Source organism: Gymnoscopelus microlampas (assembly GCF_963454915.1).
Source record: "Gymnoscopelus microlampas genome assembly, chromosome: 1".
Taxonomy (NCBI): Eukaryota; Metazoa; Chordata; class Actinopteri; order Myctophiformes; family Myctophidae; genus Gymnoscopelus; species Gymnoscopelus microlampas.
In genome coordinates, this window is record NC_139962.1 from 47,127,866 (window position 1) to 47,144,251 (window position 16,386).

The 16,386-nt window shown below is 40.2% G+C and overlaps 1 protein-coding gene across 1 annotated transcript; it reads left to right on the forward strand.

Annotated features, from left to right (window-relative positions):
* The first annotated feature begins 1,806 nt into the window (after positions 1–1,806).
* cebpg (CCAAT enhancer binding protein gamma) lies at positions 1,807–13,773 on the forward strand. The gene is made up of 3 exons (XM_084052634.1): positions 1,807–1,944; positions 4,419–4,764; positions 10,326–13,773. The coding sequence occupies exons 2-3, from the start codon at positions 4,585–4,587 to the stop codon at positions 10,722–10,724; spliced, it is 579 nt and encodes a 192-aa protein (XP_083908760.1). The 5' UTR covers positions 1,807–1,944; positions 4,419–4,584; the 3' UTR covers positions 10,725–13,773.
* Positions 13,774–16,386: the final 2,613 nt, after the last annotated feature.

Below are 16,386 nucleotides of genomic sequence, written 5' to 3' on the forward strand. Positions count from 1 at the left end.
TAGATATTTCATATTAATTTTATCAGACACGCCCCCTTCCTATACAAACCCATTGTACAACCTAATGGCACAAATAAATGTTAACATCACATCTCATGTTTTTAGATTTGTAGATCAGTGGTTCTCAGCCTTTTTAGGCTGTGACCCCCCAAAATAATCATATTTGAACTGGGGACCCCCAACCCTGACAAGCAATTTGAATGTAGGAGTTGAGGCATTCAATTTAGTTTGACTCGGTTCCACAGATAAATATTGTGAAATAGACGATCTACAAGCTCACAATGCCTCGCAATGGATATTTTCATAAAGTTTGCCTCTTTCCTATAATATTTGACCAATGCATTTGGCCAATGTTTGACCAGTTATTTTGTTGATTACTTTTCATGCAGTAATGGTATTTTTCTTTGCTTTTTTTTTTTTTTTTAACGGTATTAAAAAGGGTCTTAAAGGTCCTTAATCTGTCACTTCACTGTACTCTGGGGACCCCCCCAAAATCATGTGGGGACTCCCCTGGGGGTCCCCACACACCGGTTGAGAACCAAATAGTGTTATGATGTTCTGCTATTCTCTGAGTTTGCATTGTGTTTTCCCAATATAGGCCTTATTATGTGTGTATATTATGTATATGGGTCAAAGACGTAAGTGTTTAAATTAAATAAAACACAAATATGCAGTTTTTTTTTTTCATAATCACAAGGTTGTATATCAATGCTTATACTATCAGAACCTTTACTAGACAGAAATAACATTATCTTATGTTGAATACCACATATATGATGTACAACGCACAAGCTGTTCAATCATAAATAATAAATATTGATTCAATGTGATTCCTTCAGCAATAACAATAACGACTCCATGAACTATTAGCAGCAATAACATTTCCCCTTTAGCCATCATGAAACAGTGTATGATAAAAGTTCAACATATTTTAAATGTGCATACAATTTATACACACACACACACACAAACACACACACACACACACACACACACACACACACACACACACACACACACACACACACACACACACACACACACACACACACACACACACACACACACACACACACAGTCTGGTTGCTTGTATTCTGTTTCATTGATGGATGGATGGATGGATGGATGGAACAATATTCCTTTATTTAATTTTCTCATGTCTATTAAGGACCCCCAAATTGATATATATTTGGCCGCGTACCACCATCTGGAAATATTTTGTGCCAGGGACCCCAAGAAGAGAAGATTTGTATATATTTAAAAAAAAAATCTAAATTAATGAAAAGTTTCCAAATATTTTTTATATTTTTCAACAAATTTCAAAAATAGCAGATGTACAAGCTCACAGCATGGGCTTGTAGATCGGCTATTTTTGAATAGCCAACAAACGTATAGAAGGATAAAGTGGTTAAAATGATTGTGATGCTACCAGTATCAATTTTTTCTGGGGACCCCCTGGTACCCCCCCCCCCCCCCCCCACACTACCACATTTTGCTGGGGACCCCCTGGTACCCCCCACCGCCCCCCAACTAAGGACCTCTGGGGTCCACGGACCCCACTTTGAGAGCCAATAGGTGATGTAGTCACTCACTGTGAACTCATGACATATATTTCCACATTACATAAACAGCCCAGCTCCCAAAAACGTCACCTTCCCACTGGCCCTGCGAACTGTCAGTCACATAGGGGATTGCATCACTCTTCTCCGCTCTTGTCTCTGATTGGCTGATAGTAGTCGAGGCCTGCTCTGAGTGGCTGAAACCGGATCATTGTCCTTACATGGTAACAGATATTGTGCAACACCACAGCCCAGCACACCTCTCTCTCTCTCTAGCCTGTCTCTAAACAAAAACATCAGCGCTTCTTCAACTAACTCCACCGAAAAGGAGATTAAACTTTCTAAAACTTTGATGGAAGACTAATTTAACAGTCGCTCTGTGAAGGTAAGCCGTATGTCGTTGTGTTTATTTTAATAACCCAATTCTCTGTCGCCAAAGAGAAAGAAGAGCTGAGTTAGCTTGTTAGCACTCTAAAGGCTAACTGTCTAAAACAACAACTGCTCGGGGGAAATAACAACAAGTCTGATAAACTACTCCTACATAATGAGGATAAATCACTTTGATAGAATGACGTGACGGTTTGTTTTGTGTTCTGTGCGTTATCGCCCGGTGTCTCGTTGAAGCGTGTCTTGTTTATTGTGTAACGTTACATGTTGTTATGACATAATAACGCAGAGTGAGTGATAACAAACGTACAGCACATTTATAAAGTTGTTTTCTTCCCAAACTCCACCTTTTTGATATGAATTGAATGGTGTTGTCAATGATGGATAATCCTCAATCCCCAACCCAGAACTGTGGCTCTGCTTACCCCTGCATGACTACGGAGTTCCCCTCGTACCCCCCTCTCTCGCTCCAGTGTTGCCAGGTTGTGTGAGAAAAACAAGCAACCAGGTCTATGAAAACAAGCAAGCACTTCTACATTGGCTATTTGAAAATAGCTCATCTACAAGCTCCCAACGCGTTACGTTGTGAGCTTGTAGATCTGCTATTTTTTTTAAAGAACTTTTATAAAATTTAAAAAATGTGAAACATTTTAACCACACAAATCTTAGATGTTTTCAGATGGGGGTGCGCAGACAAATATACATTTGTGGGTCCCTGACTTTAACATGTTTGAAAACCACTGGTTTAAAAAACATTAGGACGCAAGCCCAAATAAGCAGCTAGACACACTTAAAAAAACAAGCCCAAAAAAACGCAATCACCAATATTTACAAGCAACTTAACAGAAAGTCGCTTCTAAAAATCTGACATGGCAACACGGTCTCCCCCTCTCTCCCTCTCTCTCTAAACACAAAGGGAGGTATGTGATGATGCAATCCACAGGCAATGTATCTGGAGCTGCTTGCCTGCCTCTTGGTGCGTTTATCCGACACATAGTGACGTGAGGACCAATCAGAGCCGAGGCAGCTAATTGGCAATCTCTAGAATATTAATTAATAATTAATGTAACTCGGAGAACACCCTCAGAGTTACAACTGGAACTGGTTTACATCATCATGCATGCAAGGAGGATAATATAGTGTGTTAGCTGCTTAACGTGATATTCCTGACTGTGTGACATATTTAGGAGGAAGTGGGGAAAACCAAGTGCATGGCTAGTTCACAGCATCATCTTAAAACAATACATCTGAATAGATATATAGATTTGTCTTTATTCTTTTTTTTAAACAGGCACTAGAATATTTAGACATTGTTATTATTAGTTAGGAGGAGTATTATGTTTAATAGTTTTTCTACCAATTGCTATCATCAGCTGTGTGTAATTGATTTACACCACTTTGGAGACTGGAGTTCCCCATGGCTCTATACTAGGTCCTCTAGTATTTCCCTCTACACCAAATCTCTTGGCTGAAAATAGCAGATCTGTTTTGACGCTTTGTGACCTTGTAGAACTGCTATTTTCGCAATATAGGCTACAGTAAATATTGGTACAACAATGTCGGGAGGATTGCAACTATTGATTATTCTTAGGGATTATTCTATTGATGACTGCATTTTGATTAATCTGAAATCAAGATGCATCCTATATTAAAATTGGCTAATGGGAGGGCGGGAGGTCGGACCACGGCCCCATCACTATGACTCAAACATGACCATAAACAAACCCCTTATATAGGGTGGACCAGGACCACGGTTGTCCAGAGCCACAGATCTGACCGCTATGCCCATATACAGTATTGTATGTGCATATATGGGACCAACCGACAAACTCGGCGTGTGCATGGGCAAGGACTCGAGGGAGTGCGGTGTCGCCGTCGAGACGTTCGGATATTCTGTCCAGACCATATGGCATAAAAGGGACACAGGCAGATACAGAGACCTCCATATATGGGCACAAAAGGGACACAGACAGACGGGTACAACGGGTACTCTGACAATTCCCCTGTAACTATTACTCAAGACATATCGGTCGAATCGGTGGTGTGACATACTGTAGGTGTGAACTCTAGTGTTTTATATAATTATAATTGATTTAATAATTTTTAATATATCAATTCAACGCCTATGGATGTCAAACAATTCGAATTGATTTGTTTGATCACAACCTTGACATGATTCTAGTATCAATACTGAAAGAGGATGCACGCATGAGGCATGAAGGAAACTATTTGCTGGGGCAAATCTCAGTCCTGGAAATCAAGCTGCATGTTAGAGATGATACATTGTGTTAAGATTCCCCCACTCACTTTTTAAATATAAAACCATTCCAAACACAATCCAATATTTTAGCATTTTGTATTATACATTTTTGTACCTTTTTTATATAAAGTATAAACTCTGCTTTTTTGTAATGCTAATTGAATTATTTATTATTCTACACAGTATTAAAATGCTGTTTCTCACCTCACCAGATTCCAGAATCTGTTGTCCCTACGGGAGATCTGTCAATCAGGAGGATCTCCCACGAAATAAACCACCAGCCTTCACCACCATCAGCTTGGATACCTTCACCCAAGCAGCCCACCCACCCCAGTTCCATGAGGTTGGTCGGTCAGTCACAGTTCAGATTGGATCCAAATGAGCAGGCCGTCGCCGCAGCAGCCTAAACACACCAACCAATCGGATCACAACGGTGTGAGTGTCATCCAGAACCACGTCATCCACGCAGCCGTTGCCCCGCCCACTGGTGCCACTGCCGTCATTGTAACTGCTGCCTCGTCGTCTGTCCACCCTACAGTGATCGGAGGCCTACAGCAGGTGAGGTGACTATGTAGTATTATTATTATTACATTAGTTTCCATTACAGATTCTGGTCTGCTCATCTTTGGAGACATTTTTGCATATTTCTACTTAAAATGAATAACATTTAGTTTTCCTTGCTGAATTTATTAACACCCACAGGTAAAAAGTAACCGGCGGGTAATATTGTCAAAGTACTAGCCAGTTTTGTGGATGATGAATCAAGTTAAAAATTGCACTGCAATCTGTCGGACGCTCCAATTCTCCTTGTCTTAATCCTACACATTCCCGTGATCACAGAGTTGTGACAGGTAATACAACCATTGGCTTATTCCGACGTTGTGTGTCCATGGTCAAATCAAATAGCTGAAAAAGACAATGCGATTGATTGTTGTTGTGTTACTGTACTCTGCCACACATTGGATAAAATCTGTGGCCGGAACTTGGGCCCGCATTTTCATACTCGGTGTGGTCTCTAGCATGGTACCTGTGATGGAAATGATTTGTGTTTCCTCCTGTCTTGGTTGGCACCACTGTACAGTGCTGCATCACATTTGAGATATATCCATTTCTGTATAATGGACGTCGAGTAACCTTTTGTGTCAATAATTTCCTCACCGTTGGAGAATAATGCAAATGCACTTTCACCCTCATTTCTTTCCCTTCAGTTTCACTCTGTTTCTCCACTTCAAAGTAAACACAGCAGTAGGAAATGGGCATGTACTTTGACGAGCAAGACAAAAAAATGCAGTCTGACTGGGTGTTGCATTTATTTCTGTTGTGATGGGCTTTTAGATCTATCCTTGAGTATTAATGTCCAAAGTTTATCATCGTTATTTCTTGCAACAGAATAATAGTGCTCACTATCTTGTTTCTGGATGTTTTGTCTTATTTTTAAGCAAACATGAAAAAAATATTTTCATGAACAAATAATCCTGCACACTACTCTTGCAGCCTCTTATTTAAATTGACTGACGTTTCAGTCCCACTGGACCTTCATGAAGAGTGTTGTAAGACACTCTTGATGAAGGTCCAGTTCATCAAGAGTGTCGTAAGACCAAAACATCTGTCAATTTAAATAAAAGAAGCTGCTGACCCTCATCAAGAGTGTCCAGTTCATAAAGAGTGTCGTAAGACCAAAACGTCTGTCAATTTAAATAAAAGATGATTGAGCAATAGCAGTGTGCAGGATTTTTTGTTCATGAAAAGTTTTACCAGGTTGAAGAGACCAGTTAACTTAAGAGACCAGTTAATTACTAAACACTTTCTAAACACCTTTAGGTGACCTTTTCATCATTGTCTGTCCTTTAAGCCAATGGGGAGACTGGCTGTCTTAAGCCAATGGGGAGATGGGCCGTCCTCCCATGCTATGGGATCATAACCTTACGGCTTACGCCCTCCCCTGTCTCTCTTCTCCCCTTCTCTCATTCAGTCAGCTGGGGCTGACGACCGTGTATTGCCCGGCAGTCAGTGCTGCTTAATGTCGCTCGTTAATTCATTTTTGTTTTTTCATGTTTGCTTCAGTTTTCACTGTCCAACGCACCTGCATCCGAATGAAGTGGGTGTGCGAAATCTGCGAATACTTCCTTTACCTGTCTTATTCTTACTCATATGTTGAAATGGATGCGGCTAGTAATAGTGTCCGACCGATATGGATTTTTGTGACCGATAACCGATTTTAGAGGATAAGGATAATTGCTTTTAACAGGTCGTTCATGAAAGTCCTTGCGGTCTTGTTTCCAATGAGAACCTGTGAGCAATTAGGGGTTAAGAGTCTTGCTCAGGGACAAATTTCATTTCATCGACACATATGCTGGCCTGGCCTGGAATCGAACCTGGGGCAACCAGGGCCTCTGGCTCCCTAGGCGGGCTCACTAACCACTCAGCTATGGCCGCCCCAAAGAGAGGTTTGGATTATATCGGTCACCTATATGCAACCGATATTGTGAATTTTATTAGCTGGAATGAAAATAGGCCTTTTCTGTTTTTTTTCTGGGTTTTTTTTACATTTAAAAATGTACTTAAGAAAATTTTAAGTAACATTTTGAGGTATTTTTACTTGAATGGAGTATTTCCAATTTTCAACACTTTTACTTCTACTCTCTACTTTTACTTGTACTACATCTCAGAGGCAAATATTATATTTTTACTCCGCTGCAATTATTTGAAAACTTTAGTTACTAGTTACTTTGTAGATTTAAGATTTAGAATATTATAAACAAAAGACACATTAGCCACTTCAGCCCTATATACATTTCGGCAATTTGAAAATAGCAGATCTACAAGCTTGTAGATCTGCTATTTTCCAAAGATTTTTATACATTTTAAAACTTGTGAAACAGGACATTCTGCATAATGAGTAGTACTTTCTACTTTGTACTTTAAGTCAGAGTCCTGCAACCGTTTGACGGGTGAAAATGGGTGTAAAATATACTTTTATAAGTTCACGGGTACGGGGACGGGCGGTTCTGAACTAAACGTGGGTAGGTAACATTTTATTGTGAAAATCAGAGAGCACTGTCTCCGCCAAAACAACGTCACTTGTGTAACTTAACACAGCACAACGGCATGGAGCCATAGAGTTAAGCATGGAGCACGCTGGTCAGTTATCTTAAAGGAGACATCCGGTCATTTTAAGTGTTATGTTTGATGTGTGTCAAATAACTTACCAACGTAGAAATGAAAATCGCGTGACTCCACAGATCCCCCTATCGACCCCCACCGTTGGCATTATAGGAGTATATAGGATAGCAGCAATTCGCCTATTTTAACAAATGTAAAGTCTGTTTTTTTCTCCTAGTACTCATTGTGGAGTCCCATGATAACGTAACAGGCGCTAAAACTCCCGACAAGCTAACGGCTAATAACAGAACGAGCTAATGCTGGTTGCTGGTTTCTCTCCCGAACTGGCAACCTGGGGCTGCCATGCAGAGAGATAAGCAGCCCCAGCATTAGCTCGTTCTGTTATTAGCCGTTAGCTTCTCGGAGTTTTAGCGCCTGTTACGTTATCATGGGACTCCACAATGAGTACTAGGAGAAAAAAACAGACTTTACATTTGTTAAAATAGGCGAATTGCTGCTATCCTATATACTCCTATAATGCCAACGGTGGGGGTCGATAGGGGGATCTGTGGAGTCACGCGATTTTCATTCCTACGTTGGTAAGTGATTTGACACACATCAAACATAACACTTAAAATGACCGGATGTCTCCTTTAACTCACAAAAACACATTGAAATGGTAGCTGAACGCTTGCAGTCAGTCACTTAGTGTTGCCATGTCGGCTTATTTTTCTCGCAAGATTTGGCTTGTTTTTGGAGGTGGGTTTGCTTATTTCTCTCACGAGAGTTGGCAACACTGGCTACAACAATGATAGCCTAGTCAGTGGCTAGGATACATGCACTTTTGCAAGCTGATAAACAAACCGGGGAGTCTGGGGAAGTCAACAACTACACACCAGACAAAGTCATTGCTAGCTACTAGTCATGCGCGGATGGGCTTTTTCGTCACCCAAATCCGCATATACATGTTCATTATCCACCCGCCATCCAACCGCATTAATTATACCGTCCTATATCTAGATCCGCACCAACCGCATCAAATTATTATTATTTTCCTGACTTTAGTTTTCTTATAAACAATGTTACTCACCACTGCCCGTCGCGATGTAGTGACTGTATACAATCCATATCTATGGTAACAACAAGATGGAGCTTCATTCACATTACTTTCGCTTTCACTTTGTTGCCATGTCTGCCTTTAATAAGCAACTCTTTTCCGAATTTTGGGCTTGTTTGGGGCTCGTTTTGATATACCTGGCTGCTTATTTCTCCCGCAAGATCTGGCAACACCGGCTGCATGATGTACACTGTTGTTGGCAACATGCAGTAGGCGGCTAATTTGTGCCTGATGTAAAATGACGTAATATTGAAATACTACAAACGCACGCACGGCAAGATTTTGTGCTTTTTAAAATCTATAATAGGCCTATACATGTAGATATCATTAATTTAATTCCCACATTATTTCACCTGCGGTTTATCCAATATTAATTAATAATTATATTTGATTGACCCAAATCCACCCAAACTGCGGCAACCGCGGCTAAAACCGCGATCCGCACATCTCTACTAGCTACACTGGTCTTACCTCTAGGCTTTATGCCCTCATGTTTTAAATGTCTTGTTTCAGTTGTTTTTAATGATGTGATGTTTCTTTTTTATGCAACTGCCTATTATAGCACTTTGAGATTTTCCCGAATGTAAAGTGCATTATAAATAAAATGTATTATTATTGCTAAACCCGAACAACTGAAAAGTTCTATGTGGCGATTTTTTCGGATTCTAGTCAGTTCTGGTCGTAGCTCTGGTCCATAGCGTTAGAAGGAGTTCTCCTTAACGCTATGGGACTGTCGATCCTTTCCCCTCACCCTCCGCGGTAGAGCAGGCTGCGCAGCCTCTCGTCTTTAGTAAAAATAAATAAAAACACTTTCGCTAGTCACCAATACAAAGAGGGTTTTATGGAGTTGAAAGCTTACTCTACTTAGTGGGAACACCCTGAGCCCCCCACCTCACGTCTAAAATACACCTTTTGGCCAGAAAAGAAAATAACTGCGCTAACGTGAGCCGGTGAACGGGGGCTCACTTTACCAGGGTTTGCCGCCGGCGGCTCACGTTACGGCAGTTTACTGTACACGGTACATCTGTAAGATCAGAGCACGTCGGCAGGCAACGTTGTTAAAGGCATTGTAGGGAGTTCAGACATAATCAAAGAAAAAAACTGTTGTCAAACACCGCCCCTCCAGCAGTTCTTTTCCCCGACCACCAGGGGGTGACGCAGGGGGGACTTTTTAAATGAGTCATGCCCAAAATAGGTTGCCTTATGCGGATACAATTCGCGGAAATGCCCGACCCTACGGTTCTCTGAATTTATATTTTTAAATAGGCTCTTTCATGATAAATTGACCACATATATGAAGCTAAACAACTAAATTCTATCCAAACGATTTTTTAAAAGTAAATTATGTGCCTCAAAAAAGAAGTTTGAGAGCGTTTTAAAACCGAAAGTAAAAAGTTGATACGGGCACGGACGCGCACGGACACGCACATGCGTGCGTTAATTTACGACCCGGACATAAACAACATGAACATAAACAGAAGGGAAAATACGGATTTCAGACAGAGGACTGTGTTTCAATGAAGGAAAACACCACAGCATCATTATATAGTGGCTGATAGAGGGGAGAAAATGCAAAAAATATATATATACATATTTTTTAAATTTAGGCTTAATGTTCCCTACAATGCCTTTAACAAAAAACGCTCTTGTGGATATAATGGTAACCTGTTTTTGCAATAACAAGTAATTTTCTATGGGGAAAGAAAAAATATGTATATATATATATTCGATATTCAACACATTTTTAAGACCAATATTCTAATATAATTTCTGTGGAATGTTAACAGTTTTTTTTATTTGTTACCCCCATGAGAAGAATACATGTGTGAGTGTGTGGACCCGATCTTAATATAGTAATAACCATACATCATTCCTTATCCTCTTTGATCTCCTCTGGCAGGTGCCCCAGCTGGTGCCGGTTAACCCACCACCGTTGGCTAACGGAAGAGGAGGAGGGAAGGCAGTACCTCCCAGCAAGATGAAGAAGCCCCATGCAGATAAGGACAGTGACGAGTACCGCCAGCGCAGGGAGAGGAATAACCTGGCAGTGAAGAAAAGTCGCATGAGGTCTAAACAGAAAGCTCAGGACACTCAGGCGAGAGTCAACGAGCTCAAGGAGGAGAACGAACGACTGGAGGCAAAAATCAAACTCCTCAGCAAGGAACTGAGTGTGCTCAAAGACCTCTTCCTGGAACACGCCCACAACCTGGCTGAACACGCCCCCCAGCCACCTGGGGGTGGGATCAACGAGGGCACCAGCCCCGCATCCTCCAACAACAATAACAGTAATGGCCAATGATGAGGACAAAGTCAACAACAACAATTGTAACAACAGCAGCAGTTTCTGATACGGTCAACAACAGCAACAACAATGACCAACAAAGAAGTTATCATTCATCAAAAACCTTAATTATAATAAGGTTGTACTTATGTTTGCTTTGCTGTTTGTTGTTGTTGTTGGGTGGCTGACCTCCTCACTATCATATTTTTGGAGAAGTACTCCTTCTACCCTCAAAATCGTTATTTCTTTTCTTTTTACTATTTTTGTGTGTTCACATTTTCACATAAATGATTCAGAATATTAACCTAGTAATGGACCCAACCATCTTTTAAAATAGATGTTTGTCCAGTCCAAAAGCAAGCCGTTGGTAATTCAAATGAAAAGGCACTGTGTTCCATTCAGTTCATGTGTATATATTAAAGCTGGTTTAGATGTTACAGGAGAGAGTGGATGTATCTTTAACATCACAGATGTTTGGTTCAATCTGACCCATCCTGAAGGTTCATCAATAAATTATGGAATCCCAGAAATGTTCCAGTGGAACCAGAGATGTAAAATTCTATAATTATAACTGGTGAGATGTGTATTTGAATGACTTTTCTAATTATTGTTAGTTCATTTTACAGGTGTCTTGTCTTTGCACCAAAAAGCTTTGATAAAAATAGTTTTATCACTTTAAGACTAAGTATGTTCACTACATTTTTAGATGTTTTTTAACACATTATGGGTAACGTATGGATTGTTTTCCACATTTTGATGTATACAATCTGTTCATGTATGTTGTATGTCTTAACTGAGCGGAATGAATCATTCTCTCTAAGCTCTTATGTAAAAGGGCGGACGGTGGGTGTGAAGCAGAGACGTCTGTGCTGTATTTATCTCACCTCACACACACACACGCACACTCTCCATGCCTGCATCCTAGACCCAGACAGATGTTTGTGTTTGTGGATAAGGTGTGTGTGGTTTAGGAGGGCCCCAGAGGCAGACACCACAGGCTAATCTCAGCACTCGGCAGGTATTACAAGTAGAACGTTTCGTGGTGGCATCAAAACCACATCCTCGCTCCACGTTAATCCTCTGATTCAGCCAAAAACCCAGGAGACAGACAGACGGAGACAGTCATGCTAACCCACTGTGCCACTGCTGTCCATGTATCTTTCTGTCTACCAGAGGCTTTTCTTGCTAGACGTTTGCTAACCAAACATGTAGCTGGACCAGTTAAAATGCATACCCACTTTCTGGTCATGCTGTCAAGGTTGACCCCGTGTTCATTACTAAAATGACACAGCCATAGCCATTTAGACCATATGTACACACCGCAGGGCTCTTCACTATTTTTTTTCTCCCTCAACACCAAATCTCTTTGCCGAAAATAGCCGATCTACAACGCGATGTTGTTGACTATTTTTGTTGAATGCTCGCCCCAGAATAGGGACGCTAAGGTTTATGTGGTTAATCCTGTTCTCTGCACACATGCACGTAGCCAATCAAAAGTGTGCATTTCAGCAACACACCAGTCCCCCTCCCCATTATATTATCCAATCACTCATCACTGAGGCGCTCTGGATTAAGAGTCTTGGATTTAGGGGCTAAGGTGTAAAATGTACATTTCTGTGTGTCTTCTCTCATCCTCATCCCACCTTGTCTATTCCACATGGTCGGAGGCCCATTATGGTATCATTGTCTAAGCTGCATCTGTCTCGTTAGCCACGGTGCTAATTAACCGAGCACCGCCACCCCCGTACCATGGTGAATAGACGGGCTGAGACGTGACTGGCTGTGTGTTCTTGTGTTTACCTGTGCGGTGGTGTTTGTAGGCTTGGCGATTACCTGCAGCCTCGCTAGGGCGAGGTGTGGTGCTGTTGGGATCGTCTGTGTAGGAGGGTTCAAATCCCACCGGGATGATGTTTGTGTCTGTTCAGACTGAGGAGTGACTCTAGACTTAAATGGGTTTTCATTCCAATTAACTAAGGCTTTGTTCAGACTGCAGGCAAATCTGATCTTTATGACTGACTGTCACATCACATTTGTGTATTCAGACATTGTCGACCTTTCTGCATTGGTTGCTGTGTTAACAACATAGGTGGGCTCTGTCGTACGACGGCGCCACTCGCCAAAAAATAGATCAAAGCTCACAATTGACCTTGTAGATCTGCTATTTTTGGTTTCGACACCATCATACTACAAAGTATAAATAAGGCTCAAGTGTCCAGGCTGAAACACATCTTTAGAAATCTAATTAGATTTTAATCACATTTCAAACACCTAGGAATGTGGTTAAAATCTGATACACATAAATCAACTTCCATGTGTTTTTTTTCTGTGTGTGTGTTCAGACTTGACTACAATCCGGACAGGCCAAAAATGGGATTTGAGCTGCCAGTCTGAACATAGCTTTAAACGTGAATTTTGGATGTAGGACATTAGGGAGGTGCTTTCCTTTCTTTTTTGGTGATTTAAGGAAGTGCAACAAATAGCATTAGAAACCTTTGCCTAATAGTGATCACTGCTTTCAGGTAGCCTATTTATTCACACATTAGCTTATGGAATTCATGGCTCCATTTTTTTTTGTGTTCTATCTAGAGTCAGTCTTTGTTTGGAGTGGTGTACTTTGGATCTTTTCTAACAGACTTGCCTGGCAGTCTTGACAGCTTTCCAGCACACTTTTTCCACTAGGTTTTTCTATCCTTAATTTTCTTTTCTACTACTTCAGTGAAGAAGCAGCATGTTCGAAAGTTTGCATGTGGGGTACACTGTTGGAATGTTATACTCTAAAGATCGGAAATTGTACAATATGACACATTGAAAGCATTTTGTCAAACAATATGCAGGTTTGCAGCATCTTTGTCAGAGAAAACAAATGCACACAATTTGACATTAAGCCAAAATCAAATTTTATCCATAAAATGACATTGCAATAGCAACTTCCATGGATGTAGGGCATATTTTTGCTTTGGTATGAATGTTGCTGGGCAGCATTTCTCTCTTTTAGCTGTGACTTGCTTTTTTTTATAAGAGTATATTGGGGAAACGTGCATTGTAAATTAAAATTGAGTATAAAAGTTTAACTGTGCCGTCATTTGTCATTCAGCATCATGTTGTTTATAAAATGAATAACATTTGCTCTGTTAACACTGGGTTGTAGAAGAGAAACAGGTTTTCTATAATCTGAATCAGTTCTTACCAAGTGCATTTACACAATGAATTTGACTCGGTTGCTCTCTAGCTTCACATAATTACAACACAACAGTTCATATTGACATAGCCTCCAGTACATCAAATTTACAGAACTGGAGTACATTTCTAGCGGAGTTTTAAATTTAGGTAAATGTTTCTCCCCGATCAAATTATCATCCAGTTGAAACACCAAGCACAGTTTGAAGTTAATCTGACAGGAATGTAGTAGTGACCTCTCTACAGTCAGCATTATGAAACCGCTGTGAGCCTGAATCACCCACCTAGCAACAATAGTCTCTCTCTCGCTCACCCTCAGATCATTCCGTCACTAGGTGAGGGCCGGGCCAAAGTCTATTTTTATGTCGGCCTATTCTCTGAGCTGACTCACTGAAAACGGCTTATTTAAGCCTTGTTCAAACAGAGAGAGAGAGCAGGGTGGAGACTCGGTACACGGCAGGTTAATGGTACAACTCCCTCAACCCCACAGCAAACACGCATTACTGAACATTTAACCCATTAAGACCTGAGGCCGATGCTACAAATGTCCTCTAAATCAGTAGTTCTCAAACTTTTTCATGTCAAGGACCCCCATAATGATATGTATTTGGCCGTGGACCCCCATCTGAAAATGTTTTGTCCCAGAAGAGAAGATTTGTGTTTAAAAAAACACAATTTTCCATACCTTAAAAAATGTATAAAATAATATTTCAGAGCTCCAGAATCCTTTTCGTACTTTATTCTGCAGAATGTTTTTGGACAAATAGTTCAGGTTCTTATGGCAGCAGAATTATGCTTTATCCACAATTTATTTCTCTACAGAAATGAGACATCACTATATTTGCAGCACTGGAGTAACATGAATAGCATTGTTGTTTTGTTTTTACTTACATGATGATGCTCAACTTGTAAGCTATGAAGAATGTGTCAGATCTAGAATCTAGATTTCCTGTCCCTTAACAAAGAATATCAAAGGGTAATAAATGGGATTCATAGTGGAATATTTCAGCTGATATTATGCCACTCCGAGAGACAGTACAAGAACTGGCACCTTATTTGTTAAAGGAATAAATATTAAAAGTCACAAATGTACTGTATTTATCCCACCAACAAATTTGACACATTAGATTTGTGGATATCAAAATGTATTATCGAATACTGTCTATTTTATTAATAAAACACATGTACACATCAGGATTCTGGCTGAAATGTGAGGACTATTTTGACACTCAAACCAATAATTCAGTTAAGCTGGAATCCAAGGATGTTATATTATAGGATGAAAACAAAAACCAGAAACTTCAGTGGACTGTCAACATTAATTTGACTGTGAAAATGTTACATCCATAAGGCCAAGTTCTTGAGGTCTCACCCATTATTTGAACCTTTCAGGATTTAATTTAGGAATGAAGAGCTTTTAGTCTATCCAAATTAGGGACGCTATAGGGTTAATGTGGTTACAGAAATGTGATTTGATTAGCTAACTTTTCTGTTATTTTGAATTATTGTTCTTAATAATCACAATACTTTATTATTCTACACTGACTATATTGTGTTTCTATATTATTCTACACTGACCGTATATTTTGTTTCTATGTTGAATTTATTGTCCTATTGAGAGTAGAGATACTTATGTTACCACCATCTCTTTAGATGTTTGTTGTTTGTGTTAATTACAACTGAACAGCTCACTGAAACCATGAAAATGTAAAATTAGCATGAACATTTTTGCAAACAGAATGTCTGCAAACTGACTTCAGCACAGAAGTCGAAGTCGTAACAGTTGTTCCCGATTTCTTGATGTCACCCTGATGAATTTAAATTTGTCGAACAAGTTTCAGTCCACAGTTCAGTGAAACGACGGGAACAATAAAACTTGGCGGCCAAGTCCCTGTACTGCAGATATAAAGCCGATAGTGCTGAGACCTGCGGTCCACTGAGCCCTGATAAGACCTCAGACACACATTATTCACAGCAACAATACAGTCACATCTCCCATGTTGACTCTGCAAAGGTCAGTGAAGTGTCACCATGACACACTGTACAGCCAAGACAGTACACTGCACTCTTGAGTACATTTGATTAACCCATTTAGACCGGGAAATAATCGGTGTAATTTTTTTATTTCTTTGGCTATTCAAAAATCATGAAGATTTGTGCAAATCTTTGAATATATATATATATTTTAAAGCAAACATTTGTAACTCAAATCTTTGCTTCTGGGGACAAATGTCAGTTTTCTGAAAAACATATTTTCTTTGACCTAGAAGCAAAGATTTGAGTTACAAATGCTCCCTTTAAAAAATACACTGTATATATATATATTTGTTTTAATTCATTTTTTATCCCACGATTTTTGTAACCCCGTTTTTTCACCCAGTGCCAATTGTCTATGTAATCCTGGGCACTACCTTCCCTCTGCCAACCTAGGGAGGCCAGGGCCGAGCTCATGCCTCCTTCAATGCATGAGAGCCAACTGACCTTCTTGTCACCTGACAGGGGA